This window comes from Pelophylax lessonae (assembly GCF_965119305.1).
Source record: "Pelophylax lessonae genome assembly, chromosome: 1".
In the NCBI taxonomy this organism is placed as follows: Eukaryota; Metazoa; Chordata; class Amphibia; order Anura; family Ranidae; genus Pelophylax; species Pelophylax lessonae.
Window position 1 is genome coordinate 208048129 of NC_138768.1, and position 14851 is coordinate 208062979.

Consider the following 14851-nt stretch of genomic DNA (forward strand, 5'->3'; position numbering starts at 1 on the left):
ATAGATCTGCAAGACTACCGCATAGTTGTTCACGCAGACCACTTAAAACATTAGTCCACCCAATCTGTTGAACCACTATGGATAGACCATGAACAGGCTCTGAATAGGACCTTCAATTCATGCTCCATACTATATGCTGACATGTGGAAACCACTGAAACTGAACCCACTACCACCTTCGACAATCAAATCCTCATCCAGGACCTAAACTTTAAGGACTGGGATAAAAAGGGGCTATGTTGGTTAAATGGCCTTATGCCAAACGGGGCTCGCACTACACCAGAGAATATTATTAACAAGTTCAAACTCCTTTGCTCTTCACATTTCACTCCTCTAAGCCGTATCTATAGCTTTATATCCCCCCCCCCCTTGTGTTTAAAATTCAACACACAGTCTGGCAATTTTACACTAACCCCCTCAAATCAACAAAAGACACATCTCTATTTTATAACCTACTACAGGTTAAAAGGACCTTTCATAAAGTGAATCTGAAATCTTTCTTATCTGATGCTTGGTGGACCCAAGCTATACAATTTATCCACACTATTACACACTGTGTAAACCACTGGGAATTGCCACTGAAGTTCTTACATCGCTGGTACCTCACCCCTTATAGATTGCCAAAAATGTATGAAACAAGCTCATTGCTATGCTGGCAAGGATGCGGTGACTCAGGAATCCTTATGCATGTTTTTTGTTGTGTAACAACATTAGCAGCTTCTGGCGGAAAACGTTCCAACTGATCTCAAAGGTGACAGGTACTATTACCCTGATGAACTTGGCATTAGCCCTACTCAATCTAAGCATTGAGCAATTCCCCACCCAACTCTGAAGAACGGATGGCAATATTCTACTGTCAGCCTTATTCATTCTCACTGGGTATTGGAAACAAGACCTAGCTCCTAATCCATCAGAGGTTGTAACAATACTATCTGTATGAAAAGTCCTTGACTCCATATCTAAATTCCTTCCATGCCTCTGAATTCATCTGGGGATCGTGGGCCTCCTGGCACCCACCCTAGGTTCCTGGAATCCCATATATCCATTCAATGCCTTTCATCGCCTCTTTGCAATCATAATTCTACTATTGTTGCTTATTTAAATAAGTGCCTGTACTTGTACTTATGTAGATGACTTTATTTCAGTATGTTTGACCTTTTAACTGTGATGTTGGCTGAGCTACACGTTCTCCATTGTTTCAAGTTTTTTTAAGCTGCTGCGTCAACGAAGTGTGAACAAATATGTTTCTTGAAAAATCAATAAAAATTATTGAATAAAAAAAAATAATACTTTAGTGTTAATTTAGCGTCATGTTATTTCAACTTCTGCCTCAACTTGCTTTACATATGTTTTATACTGTATATTCTATATAAGCATCTCCTATTAATTTTACAGCAAGGCACAGCATCTGATTATTGATGAGGCATAAAATATTAATTTAGCCATCTGTTTGGCATGTGACCTCTAAGCCAAAGCATGGTGGGACTAAAGTGCTGTTTTCCATTATCTGTTCAGTGCCAAACTGATCACATGTTTTGTTTATCAAGTTCATGGTAAAAAAAGTATTATGTTTGGAAGCAGAGCAAGCATTAGACAAACATTATATGATGAGGACTTAAATGGCATTCTGTTATTTAGTTAAAACTTTAATCCATGCCTTTAGGGCTGGGACGAGTTTTATTCCCTTGTTATTTAATATTAAAGGAACACTAGGCTATTGGGAAACCCTAGTTTATTTAATAAGGCAGTGCTAGAAGGAACATGTTAAGTGTCAAATGCAGTAACAAATAGCAATCAATTAAACATGTATTTTATACTAGTGTGGTTTCTGTATATTAAAATATTGATTGCTAATGCTATAAGCACTGCACTCAAAATGTGTTATTGGGAAGTTTTACTATTTATATGCAGATGAGGAGCAATACAATACAAATAGTTTCTTAGGTTTTGCCATTTTTTGTCACCACAGTAAATCTTCATGAGTTAGGCATGGCATTATTTTATGTTGATATAAGAGATACTGCAAGTGAGAAGGGTAGAAAAGTGTAGAAGAATCCTGCACTGTGCTTAATCCATCGCAATTATAATCAATACAATTTCTGCTTTCACAGTTGCAATCCCCATCTAGCAAGGACACCAACTGTTTGGCTAGTTTCCATGGCAATAAATAATATTATGTTCCCATTTATTTGCTGTGCAAAATAAAATCACATTTTAATATTCACTTTTCTTTTTTTACCCACATTGATTTCCCAAATGTTTTATATTGTATATCATTGATAACATTTTAGTGGTTATAGCTTGCGTTACCCAAGTTATGTTACTGTGCATAATACAAGGTTTTTATAAGTTAAAGACTTTAACATGAAAATATTCAGTTGTAGAGAAATAAGCAGTTCTTCCAAGTTAACAGGTTCTGTTAGGAAGATTTACAGTGGCTGTAAACCCTTACATAGAGAAGTGACTGGCCTCAGGTGATACACAGAACAAATCCTCCTACCAAAGTTGTACTTGTTTTTTTGCAGCCCTCTCTTCTTTACAGGCTTCCAAAACACACAGGTAAAGGCTATTTCTTAGCTCTGGCTGACAGGGGCAGGGATCTGACTTCATACATTGCACAGCACCTGTGGATAAAAATTAAATAAGTAGAGACTATTCAATTAATTAATATGGATAATATGGTGATAGAGTATCACCGCATTAATATGCGTGATAACGTTTTCCTTTTAATATGGTGATAGCATTTTTCTTTTATATGTTAATATGGTGATAGCGTTTTCCTTTTTATACCCAATTTAATGCAAAGGTAAAAACAACAGGATTTTTTTTGCACATGAGTAGATTAAAGTGAACAAGGGTTCAGCCAAATAACTACTTAAATAAACATTCAGTTTACTAAGTAAATTGATTCTGCTTGTCTAGGAAATTAACTCCAGAGTCTCTGCCCCTTTAGCTGGAACATTAGTTAATGGCAGTAAAGCATAGAGTAGTAGTTTTCAACACAGGACGCTGCTGAGAACAAGCAAAACTGAAAGCTTCTCCAAGAGTCCCTGACATGAAAGTGTCTCCCTAAAACTAAAGCATAATCCAAAACGTAGCTTTCATTTATCCGAATCCTAATACTTACCTTACTTCTTAACCGCCTTTCTTAACCCTCAGTCTTAACGTTTCAGTTTAATCCAGCTAAATATATTCCAGGTGCATCAAAAAAAGGTGTGCAAATTCTTTGGGCTCCTTTGCACTATATGCGATGACTGAGGTTTTTTTCACCTGATCAATGTTAGACTCTGCAAGGGCACATTAAAATTAGTGATCGACCGATATAGTTTTTTTAATGCCGATACCGATATTTTGGTCATCGGATATTGGTATCGGCCGATATCTGCCGATATTTTTGGACATGTAAAAAAATTGTATTTTTATTTTTCTAAAGGTACTCCTTGTGGAGGGATCTGGTGGTCTAAAAGACCCCAAACCCCTTCTCGACACCGAAAAGCATTCAAAACGTCAAGTTTGGCTGTTTTGAATGCTGTCAGTTTTTTTAATTCGGCACCGAGTACTCGGAAGTGAAGTCATGATATCACTTCCGGTTTTTTACATGAAGACCTGGGTCTTCTCTTCGGCGGTGGAGGTGGAGTTAGGATACCGGGTCTCCTGGTGGGACGGGAAGCCGGTGAGCCGCGGAAGGCGGTGGGAGGGGGGGGGCGTCCCCCCCGCTCCTTGTAATGACAGCCGAGCGGCTTCTCAGCCGCATCGGTTGTCATTACAAGTCAGCCGACCGTCGGCTATGTACACCGGTACCGGGGTGATGCCTCTAGCTGCAGGCATCACCACAGTACAAGCATTTTCCCTAAGTATTGGCAATATCAGTAACCACAGGGGCCGATTACGATATATCGGGGAAAGTACATATCGGCCCCTGATATATCGGTGTTGCCGATAATCGGTCGATCCCTAATTAAAATCAATATTTCTTTCTATGTGTCCTATTCACACTTCAGTGCTGTCTTGAAGTGGGTTGCAATGGGTTGTATAAAATAGTAGACATGCTGCATTTTTCCACAATGCATCAGAGTTCACCTGAAGTCACCATCTGTCTCCACACCGCAGAAATTCTTCAATGCATTAAAATGAGTAAAATGTCATCCTGACATTTCAATAAAGTAAAAAGAGAAAGTAAACTTGCGTTGTATACCTCACTCTCACTGCTGACTCACAACAGAGACAAGCCTGTGTGGTAAAAAGACAGCTGTAGTGTGCCGTGTGGCAAGTATGAATGGGTCCTTACAGTTTTCCATTAAACATCATTCACAGCCTGAGTAGCAAACTTTTGCCTCGTTTCCACTGAGCGGAACGGTTTGGGTCGGTACAGTTTGGGAGGGTTAGAATGGTCCGGTCTATTCAGGTGAGCGTTTCCACTGCAAGTCGGGCCACCAGGGACCATGCAGGGTTTACACCAAATGAGGTGTTTGTTTTGCTCTTTCATTTGACGTGAGCATTGAAGTTTTCCTGTCCGCCAATCAGTGGAATCTATCGTGTGACGCCAGTAGCTCCGCCCTAACTGTACCGTACCATTTCCTATAGCCCTACATCTGAAGCAGGACCAGGAATGGTGCGGTTTGGTTCAGTTGTATGGGCCACTTTCATAATGGAAACACCCAAAATAGCGTAACGTACCGAACCGACCCGAACCGATCCGCTCAGTGGAAACGAGGCATGTCCCATCAATATGATGTAGAGTGGGACCATTGCTTTCAGGGGTGTGGCAGCAGTAATCTGTCTGATACCCCCCCCCCCCCCCACCCAGCTGAGTCAGAGCAAGAACTCTCCAATCATTGGGGAGTTTGAGAGGAATATCGGACTTCTGCTTCCACACCGAGATCAAGGGTCCCACTTTGCAGATGCAGGCAAGAGACATTCTTTTCTACTATGGCCGTGGCTGCCTTAGATAGAAAACAAACTTCAAGACATGGAACACCTTTTGCTTTTATGAACCTGTAAGGCCTTTAGCTGATTATAACTACAGGCTCAATTGAGCTTTATTTAACCATTGACACCTATAACATATAATCTGACCCTAACACTTAACACTGCCTCTAACACTTTTTTCCAAGTGTTAAAAAAGCTCCTTAATCATTTACCTCCTTGGTAACATTAAAGGTAATATTTACCCCTCCAAACCCTTGACTTAACCAGAACAGATTAAACACAATGACTGAACCACAATAGTCCTTCACTGAAAGATAATAGCTATCTCCCAATTCTGAAAGAGAAAAGAGTCTGCCCTTTTTTTTTTTTTTTTTTTTGTATTTTTTTTTTTTGTTAACTTTGTTGTCTGACTATAGATCTATTTTGTCTGACTATACATCTATGTATCCCAAGCATGTTTGAAGCCATTTACAGTTGACTGTCTCACTACCTCTTCTGGTATTTTATTCCAAGCATCAACTACCTCTTCAGTAAAATAATACTTTCTAAGATTACTTTTGAACTTCCATCCAGTTAGTTTGAGGTCATGTCCCCCTGTTCTTTATTTTGTTTTTATAATAAAAAAAACTGCCTTTCTGATTCCTTATTCACCCCCTTGATGTATTTAAAGATTTCAGTGATGTCTCCCCTTTCCCTTTCTTCCTCCAGACTGTACATATTAACCACTTTACCACTAGCCACTGTGCTGCTACTGCGGCACAGTGGCTCGTTATCGTCCAGCGACGTAGACCTACGTCGCTGGACTCCTCCCCCTGTAGGCGCGCTCCCGCTGTTGGGCCAGGGGAGGAGCGGCGGCGATCGCTCTGCTCTGCCCCGATTGTCGGGGAATCCAGTTTGGAGATCCGCCCGCCTGTGTAAACAAAGCGGGCGTATCTCCTAAGTGACAGGGAGTGACAGATCGGAGTGTTCAGCATAGCTGAACATCCGATCTGTCCCTGGCTCACTCAGTCACCTCCCCCCCCCCACAAGTTAGTAAGCACCAGGCATACATTAACCCCTCCCTCTCCAATAAAATTAACCCCTTCCCTGCCAGTGTCATTTTTACAGTAACAGTGCATATTTATAGCACTGATTACTGCAGTAATGTCACTGGTACCCCCAAAAGTGTCAAAAATGTCAGTCAAGGGTCCGATCTGTCCGCCGCAATGTCGCAGTCCCGCAAAGAAAAACGCAGATCGCCGCCATTACTCGTTAAAAAAAAAACACCAAAAATGACAGAAATCTTTCCCTTAGTTAGTAAACGCAATAACTTTTGCGCAAACCAATCAAAATACGCTTATTGCGATTTTTTTTACCAAACATGGGTAGCAGAAAACAAATTGGCCAAAAATTTTAAAAAAAATTGTTTTTTACATCTTTTTTGGGGGGAATTTCATATAAAAAAATGTTAAAAATATTGTTATTTTTTCAAAATAAACGCTCTTTTTTTGTTTATAGCGCAAAAAGTAAAAATCCCACAGGTGATCAAATACCACCAAAAGAAAGCTCTGTTTGCGGGAAAAAAAGGACGTAAATTTCGTTTGGGTACAGCTTCGCACAACCGCGCAATTGTCAGGTAAAGTCACACAGCGCCGAATCGCAAAAAGTGGCCCAGACGTAAGACAGCAAAATGCTCTAGTGGTAAAGTGGTTAAGTTCCTGAAGTCGCTCTCGATATGTTTTATCCCCCAAACCTTTCATAATTGTTACCCGATTCTGGATTCTGTCTTGTAAAACACTACTTTAATTGATTTTTTCAGCAGTAAAAGACTAACTTTGTAAATTGATTGTGTTATGTGTATTTTCATTATGTCTGTAGAAGTGTATGAATTGTGATTAAAGATATTCAGAATAATTTCTGATAAGTAATTATTCACTAACCTAGAGCTGCATCTGAAATACTTACATAGACTAAGTTTTTCACGCGTCTTCAGTTCCTTGATAAAAAGCAAGCAAAATGTAAGCATTTCCTAGTGGATAGAATGGACAATTCAAAAGTGTGAAACAGTGTTCATGTAGCTGAATATTTTGATATTTTAAATTGTAATATGAAATGTGTCTCAGAGGTGAAGCTTTAAACTTTCCTTCATACATTACTTTAATAATGGTTCAGAAAATTGTGAAAACCAGAAGTCCTGTAGACCTACCCTGTGAATATATTAAAGTCATGTCCCTGTCATGCTTATGTTATTTTAATTTTCTGTTAGCTCAAGGGATGCTTAAAATGTATGATAAAACTTTAATGCTTATATTTTAAGTTGGAAATAAGCTTGACATATTCTTTTCTAAATCAAATCAACATATCAACCTAAAATAACATTGCGTATGAGAATGTGTTCCTGAAATCTGTTTGTTCTGCTGACTTTGGTGCCATGGCCAAATCCATTGCTTGTTCCATCAATTCTAGTTAGGGACATACTCTACTGTAAACATTTTCTAGGATCCAAGATACTAATTTAAAGCTGTTTAGATTTCTAAATATACCGTGCTGATTCCTTCTCTGTTTCCATAGCTAGGAGTGTTTCTTATTTGCAGATTAGCTGATCTTTTAAACAAGTCACCCAGAATAATTTGCTTTCTGTGCCTAATCCATTCTATTTTTTTTTTTTGCCATCTCATCTAACAGCCTGTTGCAAACTCTTAAGACTCTCTTTCTAATGTTACATCTCTCTAGCAAACCTTAGAAAGCAACTGTGAAACTCTGTCTAAAAATCCACCAATAATTTTGTTAAATTATATGTGAACCCTAACAATGAACTTCTCCTCTTTGGTCTCTTTTGGTCTGTTAAATATATATATTTGCTATATCTGTACAATAAGTGCAAAAATACCTATTAATTCTGTGAGAAATACAGTGAACATGTAACTTTCTGTGCACTCTGCTGATTCTTCCTAGTTAGCACAGTTTCCAGCTCTTTTTGTGGACTACAGGACACCTACACTATGTAATGAAGATAACTAGGGTGGGTTCTGTAGTCCTAACATAATTCCTGTTCTAGGGTGGCAACACTGCTCCACTATCGATACAGTACAGTGAGTGAGTGTTGTTAACCTAGAACAGGAAGTCTGCTACTGGCAGCGTCACCATGTAAAAATAATGGGGAAACACCCGCAAAATGAAAAATTAATGCAGCAAGGAGTAGTAACATACAATATATAACATTTATGTTCACTTTAAAGTTTCCTTGTTCCATTAAATATATTGGCTTTCCTTGACACTGCAGAAAGTTTATAAACTATAAAACAGCTAAAAAAAAAAAGTAATCATGTAACATTTACTTTATTTAGCTGTCGAGTGCAAAGTTTGTATTTAGGATATGAAAGGCTTCCCAGCCATGTGCTTGTGTACAGTATTTTGTAACAGTGGTGTTTTTCAGGATTACCATATTAATCTTTTGTAAACAATGCACGGCCTCTAGCGTGGATCTATGCCTGGTTAAGGAAAAAACTGTATTAGACTTTTATAGCTAGGGGATAAAAGCAAATATATGAAAGAGTTTTAAAGAAACAGATAACTCTGTCTTCCTAAAAAGAATGTTTAACTACTCAGCTACCAAATTACATAAACACTTCTAAAATTACCTTAGCCTTTACTTTGACACAAGACCAGTTCCCTTTTTTCATGGTTACTTAAACTTGGACTTTCATTTGCTCTTATTCTGGTTCCACCTTTCCGCTTTCATCAACCTGCTAATGATATTTATTTAGACGTTTATTACGTTCCTTATTTTAGACCAAAATGTTCCATTAATAATTAATGGCTGTCTGCAGGTTCTTGATATTTCCTTGACAATAAAAAAAAAAAAAGGAAAAGTAAAACAACTGAGTTTGTAGCCTGCAATTACCACCTGCCACTGTCCAAATGAATATGAATGAAACAATTTTGGGGTCTAAATCTGGTTTAGAAAAGGAAAAAATGTTTCACAAGCTGGTGAAGTTCAACAGATGAATTTCCTAAAGATTTCAGTGTATATAGGAAACAAAGGAGTAGAATAATGAGGCCACAAGCTCTGTTGCCATAGGGGGTTGATCCATCCACATCAACTATTTACCTTTAGGTTGTATTCTATAAAAATATGTTGGGGCTGTTGCACAAAGCTTGCCTGAAAGATAATTGTGAAAACATACATGCGAATGCTCAATGTTTAAATTTAAGGCGAAGGAGAAATCCCTTGAGTCTAGGAACATTCAGTGAATAACATCGTACTTCAGCCCCTTATGGCCACTTTAGGACTGATTACTATTTATGACCCTAGGCATTTTAATTCCTAGTATTTGCGTCTTGTGATTAAAAGTTTACTTAAATGTGTTATTGTGACATCATGGGTTGCATTAGGAAGCTATTTAAGTTAGCAACCTTTATTATGTGATAACACAAACTTGTAGAGGATTTAATGGATGTTCTGGCTCAGAGCTCACAGTAAATGGATATATGCCTGCCACAAAATAAACAGTGCAAATGGGAATAGAACAGTCAGCTGGCTGCATGCAGAACATGCACCAAGGAGTGCGCTATAATATTATTCAAGTATGGACAACTCTATAATATTTTTCAGGAGCTTTAAAAAATTAGATGACATGTGCATAACCCAAATTAGATCAATAACTGGGGTACACCTAAATTATCTTAGATGGCAAAAGGCTTAGAAATTGAAAACAGTTATTTTGGTATATATATATATATATATATATATATATATATATATATATATTTAAAGCTGAGCTACTTTATTCTGAAAAACTCACCGTGCAGTGGGGCTCCGCCACAGAGCAAGGGCTAGTTGTTTTTTCTAGGGGGTAAGGAATAAGGTGAAATACCTATCTTAGTCCTCCCTCTGCTCTCAACTGGTGCTCTGTTCTACTCCTAAGTGCTCCCATGATGTGGGCAGACCCTCAAAATCCTGGCTTAGGAGAGCTGCATCCAGTTGACCAGCGAAGATGAGTGGCTTCAGGGGACCAGTTCCACAACTGCAGGTGGGAGAAATAAGGTAAGTATTTCACCCTTTTTATCCCCTTAGACTAAACATTTAAAAACTCTTGTATTGTGGGGGAGTAAAAGTTTTAAAAGCATAAGAGTTTTTATTTGCAAAACATTCAGTTAGGGGGTCCTGGTAACAAAAGCAAATTTATACTTGGCAAGGGGATTTGCTAAGTGTCAGACGAGTTGATAAAAATGAAAGTAGGTATAAAAACAGGCACAATTATTTCTTTAATAAACTTTTTTATGTAAAGTTTGTAAAAATTGAAAAAGTACTGAATAATATATACTTTCATCTGCAATGGCCTGCCTAAATAGATCCCTCTGTATCTCTTTTTACAGTTGACTGTCAGGGTACATAGGCCTGCAAACATGTTTCAGTCTCTATTTAAACCAATAACAGGCAGTTTGCATACTTTAGCTTTAGTTACTATAAATTCGCCATAAGGGAAATTTTAATATAAAATGTTACCTAGTAGTGCTATGGGATCATTGCATATGAACTAAAGAGCATAGAGCCCATGGCAACCGATCACATTTTCTGGACAGTTTTTTTTTTCTTTTTGCTAGCTTGATCAGTGAAGGATTCAAAATCACATTGCATGTTTTTAGGCAGCATTAAATAGTCAACCCCTTCTTGTGTCTAATCTTTTCTTGCATTAACAGTCTTACATGGTATAAATGCACTTTGGATTATGGCAGTGAGGTTAGTTAGAATAGATGCTGTCAGTTTTACAGAAAGCACTGCACAGCACAGAGGTCCCTGAAATGCAAAAGAGATTCATTTAAAAAAGCAATGTGTCTTAATAATCCCTTTATGTGTTTGGTTTAGGTAGTAACTTAAATCCTTATCTAAATCTGGTGATAGAGTTACATTAAATAAGGTAATTTGTCTTCTTTCTAAATGTAAAGTTCTGCATGTGGGATTCTAATTATACTTGATACCTTTTTCCTGTTTAAGATTGTAGGCATATAGGTTTTTTTATGTATTTGCTGCTCCCTTTTGTTTGTTTTGAACAGTATATGACATGCAAATTTATTTCCATACATCAACCTAACAGATTATATTTGTGTTTTTCCAGATGCAGCAACTATTCCATGAAAATTATGAACACAACAGAAAAGGATATATTCAAGATTTGCACAACAGCAAAATTCATACAGCTATAACATTGCACCCTAATAAAAGACCAGCGTACCAGTACCGACTGCATAATTATATACTGAGCCGAAAGATTTCTGAACTGCGCTTTCACACCATCCAGCTACACAGGGAAAGTGTTGTGATGAGCAAGCTCAGTAACACAGAGATAAGCAAACTAGACCAGCAGCTTGGTATGATGCCATCTTTCAATAGATTTCAGCCACGCGAAAGGAGCGAAGTAATTGAATGGGAGTTTCTCACAGGAAAACATATTTATTCAATGTCTGCAAATGCTCCACCATGCCAGAGTCTAAATAACCTTCTCAAGGTGTCTTTGGATGACACAGTGATGCAAGTGATGGAAATGATCAATGAGAACTCCAAATCAAGAGGAAGGTTAATCGATTTCAAAGAAATCCAGTATGGGTACCGGAGAATCCATCCTATGTATGGAGTAGAATATATATTAGATTTGTTGCTGTTATATAAAAGGCATAAAGGAAGAAAGCTAACTGTTCCGGTTAGAAGGCACGCTTACCTACAACAATCATTTAGCAAGCCATTTTTCAAAGAGGAAGAAGAGTTGGATGTGCAGAGTTTTCTCCAGGGCATCAATAGTGATACTCAATCCTTTTCATTTTTTTCCAATTCTTTGAAAATGTTTTCTGCCCTTCACGTGACTAAGGAAATGAAAGAAAACATCAACAAAAAAATACACTTCCTTGTCCCGCTCACTGGAAGATACGATATCTTTACAAGGTTTATGGAAAACTATGAAAAAGTCTGTCTGATTCCAAAGCAGAATGTGAAGCTGCTGATTATTTTATTTAACTCAGAAAAAGACTCAGACTCCATTAAGCACATGCAACTCATGGCTGAATACCAAACCAAATACCCACAAGCAGAAATGTCCATCATGAAAATGTCAGGATCCTTTTCCAGGGGGTTGAGCCTTGAAAAGGGCTCTGCTCAGTTTGACAATGACACACTGCTACTGTTTTGTGATGTCGATTTAATCTTTACATCAGATTTTCTACAGAGATGTCGGGACAACACTGTGCAAGGACAGCAAGTATATTACCCAATTGTATTCAGTCAATATGATCCAAAAGTAGTTTATGGAGGAAATCCTCCAACAGAAAACAACTTTGTTTTTACAAAGAAAACTGGCTTTTGGAGGGACTATGGTTTTGGAATTACTTGCATTTATAAAAGTGATCTACTAAAAATTGGCGGGTTTGATACCTCTATTCAAGGTTGGGGATTAGAAGATGTGGATCTCTTTACTAAAGTTCTCTCTTCAGGGCTGAAGGCCTTTCGCAGTCAAGAAACAGGGGTAGTTCATGTGTTTCATCCTGTCCAATGTGACCCTAATTTAAACCCTAAACAATATAAAATGTGCTTGGGTTCTAAAGCAAGTACATTTGCATCTGCTGCTCAGTTAGCAGAAATATGGTTAGAGAAACATTTAGGTTTTGGCTATAACCGAACTCATTCCTGACATGCCAACTCTAATGCTGGGGGGAGTTTACCTCAAAATAGGACAAGATGGTTTCAAAACTCCTCTGTGTCTTCCAAAGGATATCCGCTGTTATCACAGGCAAATAAACTCTACTGATGACCAGTCTTTTAAATCCCTACTGAAGATGAGTTCACTGTTTCCCATGTGTGTGTTTTGGATAATAGGTATGAGTAATATGGTCTTAAGGAGCACATTGATCAAGACCATAAAGGTTTCTTTTTTTTTATTACAGAAGATAATTCTTAATGGGGAGTAAAATGCAATATGACTTATTGTATTTGGTAATGTGCCCCAAATATTTGCTGGCAAAGGTACCACAAAAGTGCATTATGCTTCCCTTTGGGAAGAGACATGAGTTTTATAATTTATAAAAAAAAAAAAAAAGACTTCAATATATAAACACTACTTTTGTTCATCTTTAGAATTTTTAAAATTAAAAGATAATTATGATTGTATCTTTATTTTTTAAAATTACATTGACAAGGGACTTCATGAACTTATGGTACTGGCTACCAAAGTCCAAAATGTCTTACTATGCGCCTAGTTCTGAATGTGTTGCTCCTATTGTAAACTATCCGCCAGAGGAAATGGTTGTATCAACATTGAAGAACTGAAAATTATAGAATTTGTTTTTTTCTAGCTGGCAAGAGGATGATTTAAATGAACACTTTTATTTATAAGAACAGACTGTGTATTTTTTTCTAAAATATGCAAAATGTGTTTTTTGACAGTAACTCAGACCACCAATGTATTCTGATTGATTTGCCCTTGTGATGTCAGAGTTATTATGGTAAATTAATGGGTGCTTAAAGGTGCAGTGCTACTTACATTGTCTTAAAAATATCTATATCATCCACAGGTAACAGTGAAATATACTATCAAGTATTAATTACTTTTGTGAAGGATAATAGTGGTTAACATATCTATCTCCCCATGTGCCAATTACTGTAGCAGCCTATAGACCCTAGAACTAAACAAGGATTTTTTTTTATAGAGAATCATTGGAGCTGCCAAAAGCTTGAAAGTGTAATTTACTAGTAGTGACTGAATGTATGAAAATCCTTCCATTCTTTGGTGTTTTACAACACTTCCCCCAGATGAGAATACAAATTCCTTTAGGAACACAGTGATGAACTGTTGCATTAAGCCCACTGCTGGCACCATTTTTCTACTGTACCTTTATAGAACATAACATCTGTTATAGCAGACAATCAATATACCACATAATATCAGATATTAAAATTTGTTACTGAGCATTACTTCCTGCAGTAACTAGGTCTTAGGGCAAGAATCTCTCCCAAATATGACCAATGAGCACCACCACCAGATACATGCAGTATTAAGGTTGGTGCTTCCATTGTAAAAAAAAAAAAAAAATGTTTTACTTGTGTAAAAGTAAAATATATAACATATATGTGTCATATATATCACAAGTCACTTGTGGAGCAGGTCCATTGGCAGGCATTTATCTGGGCAGCTCTGGATTTATCAATGTTTCCATCACCTTCTTTTAATGTATGTTCTTAATTGAGGAACAGTAACATTCAACTGCATTCAACTGCATATGTGCTCCTACTCAAATGTGTGAAATCACCAACAGTGGGCCATATATGAAAATAAGGAAACGAAGAGCAGAATAGTCCCTCTAGAAATGGACTGTGTTCTATATGTGGAAGAGTGGGTGTTTGGAGAACTTAGGAAGATGCCAAGTCACTGGAGCCATATAAAGTCTCATGTACTAGCAAGCTTGTTTGCTTGTGGGTAGCGCTTCCAAAAGAATAACATCATTATCTCACTTAAAGAACAAAAAACTAATTAGACAGCAATTGATTATTAAAGAGGCACAGTTAACCATTCTTCAACTGCCAAAATAAAAAGATTGCTACTTTAAAGGGAATCTATAGTGTTAATAATTTTTTTTTTATGTACAAATGGGAATGTGATTAGGTTAATGTAAATAATCTTATCAAGGTAAGTTATTGATTTAAAAACTTGTTTGTAATTATATACAGTACAATGGAGCTTACTTTTCTGATTTCCCTCATAAGTGATATCAGTATGTTCACACTGACTACAAACTATGTGGCTTATCCTTTAACTGGTCGGCATTTACTAAAAAGAAATGCTGACTCCATTGTGTGATATTATAGATACAGAGAAATCTTCCTGGAAAACTTCCAACAATGAAGAGAAAACTGAATAATTTTGGGACTTTAGTTGTGCCACATAATAGGGGTATGA

General features: G+C 37.4%; 1 protein-coding gene and 1 long non-coding RNA gene across 2 annotated transcripts in view; one reads left to right on the forward strand and one right to left on the reverse strand.

Annotated features, from left to right (window-relative positions):
• The window catches only part of CHSY3 (chondroitin sulfate synthase 3), a 543385-nt gene extending 529421 nt beyond the window's left edge, over positions 1 to 13964 (forward strand). Inside the window, exon 3 of the mRNA XM_082272880.1 lies at positions 11027 to 13964. Within this exon, the coding sequence (XP_082129006.1) occupies positions 11027 to 12589 (1563 nt within the window). The 3' untranslated portion in view covers positions 12590 to 13964. The remainder of the gene's footprint in view (positions 1 to 11026) is intronic.
• LOC309567504 overlaps positions 1 to 14851 on the reverse strand; it is a 373653-nt gene that overhangs the window by 129920 nt on the left and 228882 nt on the right. The gene's annotated exons all lie outside the window — the stretch shown is intronic.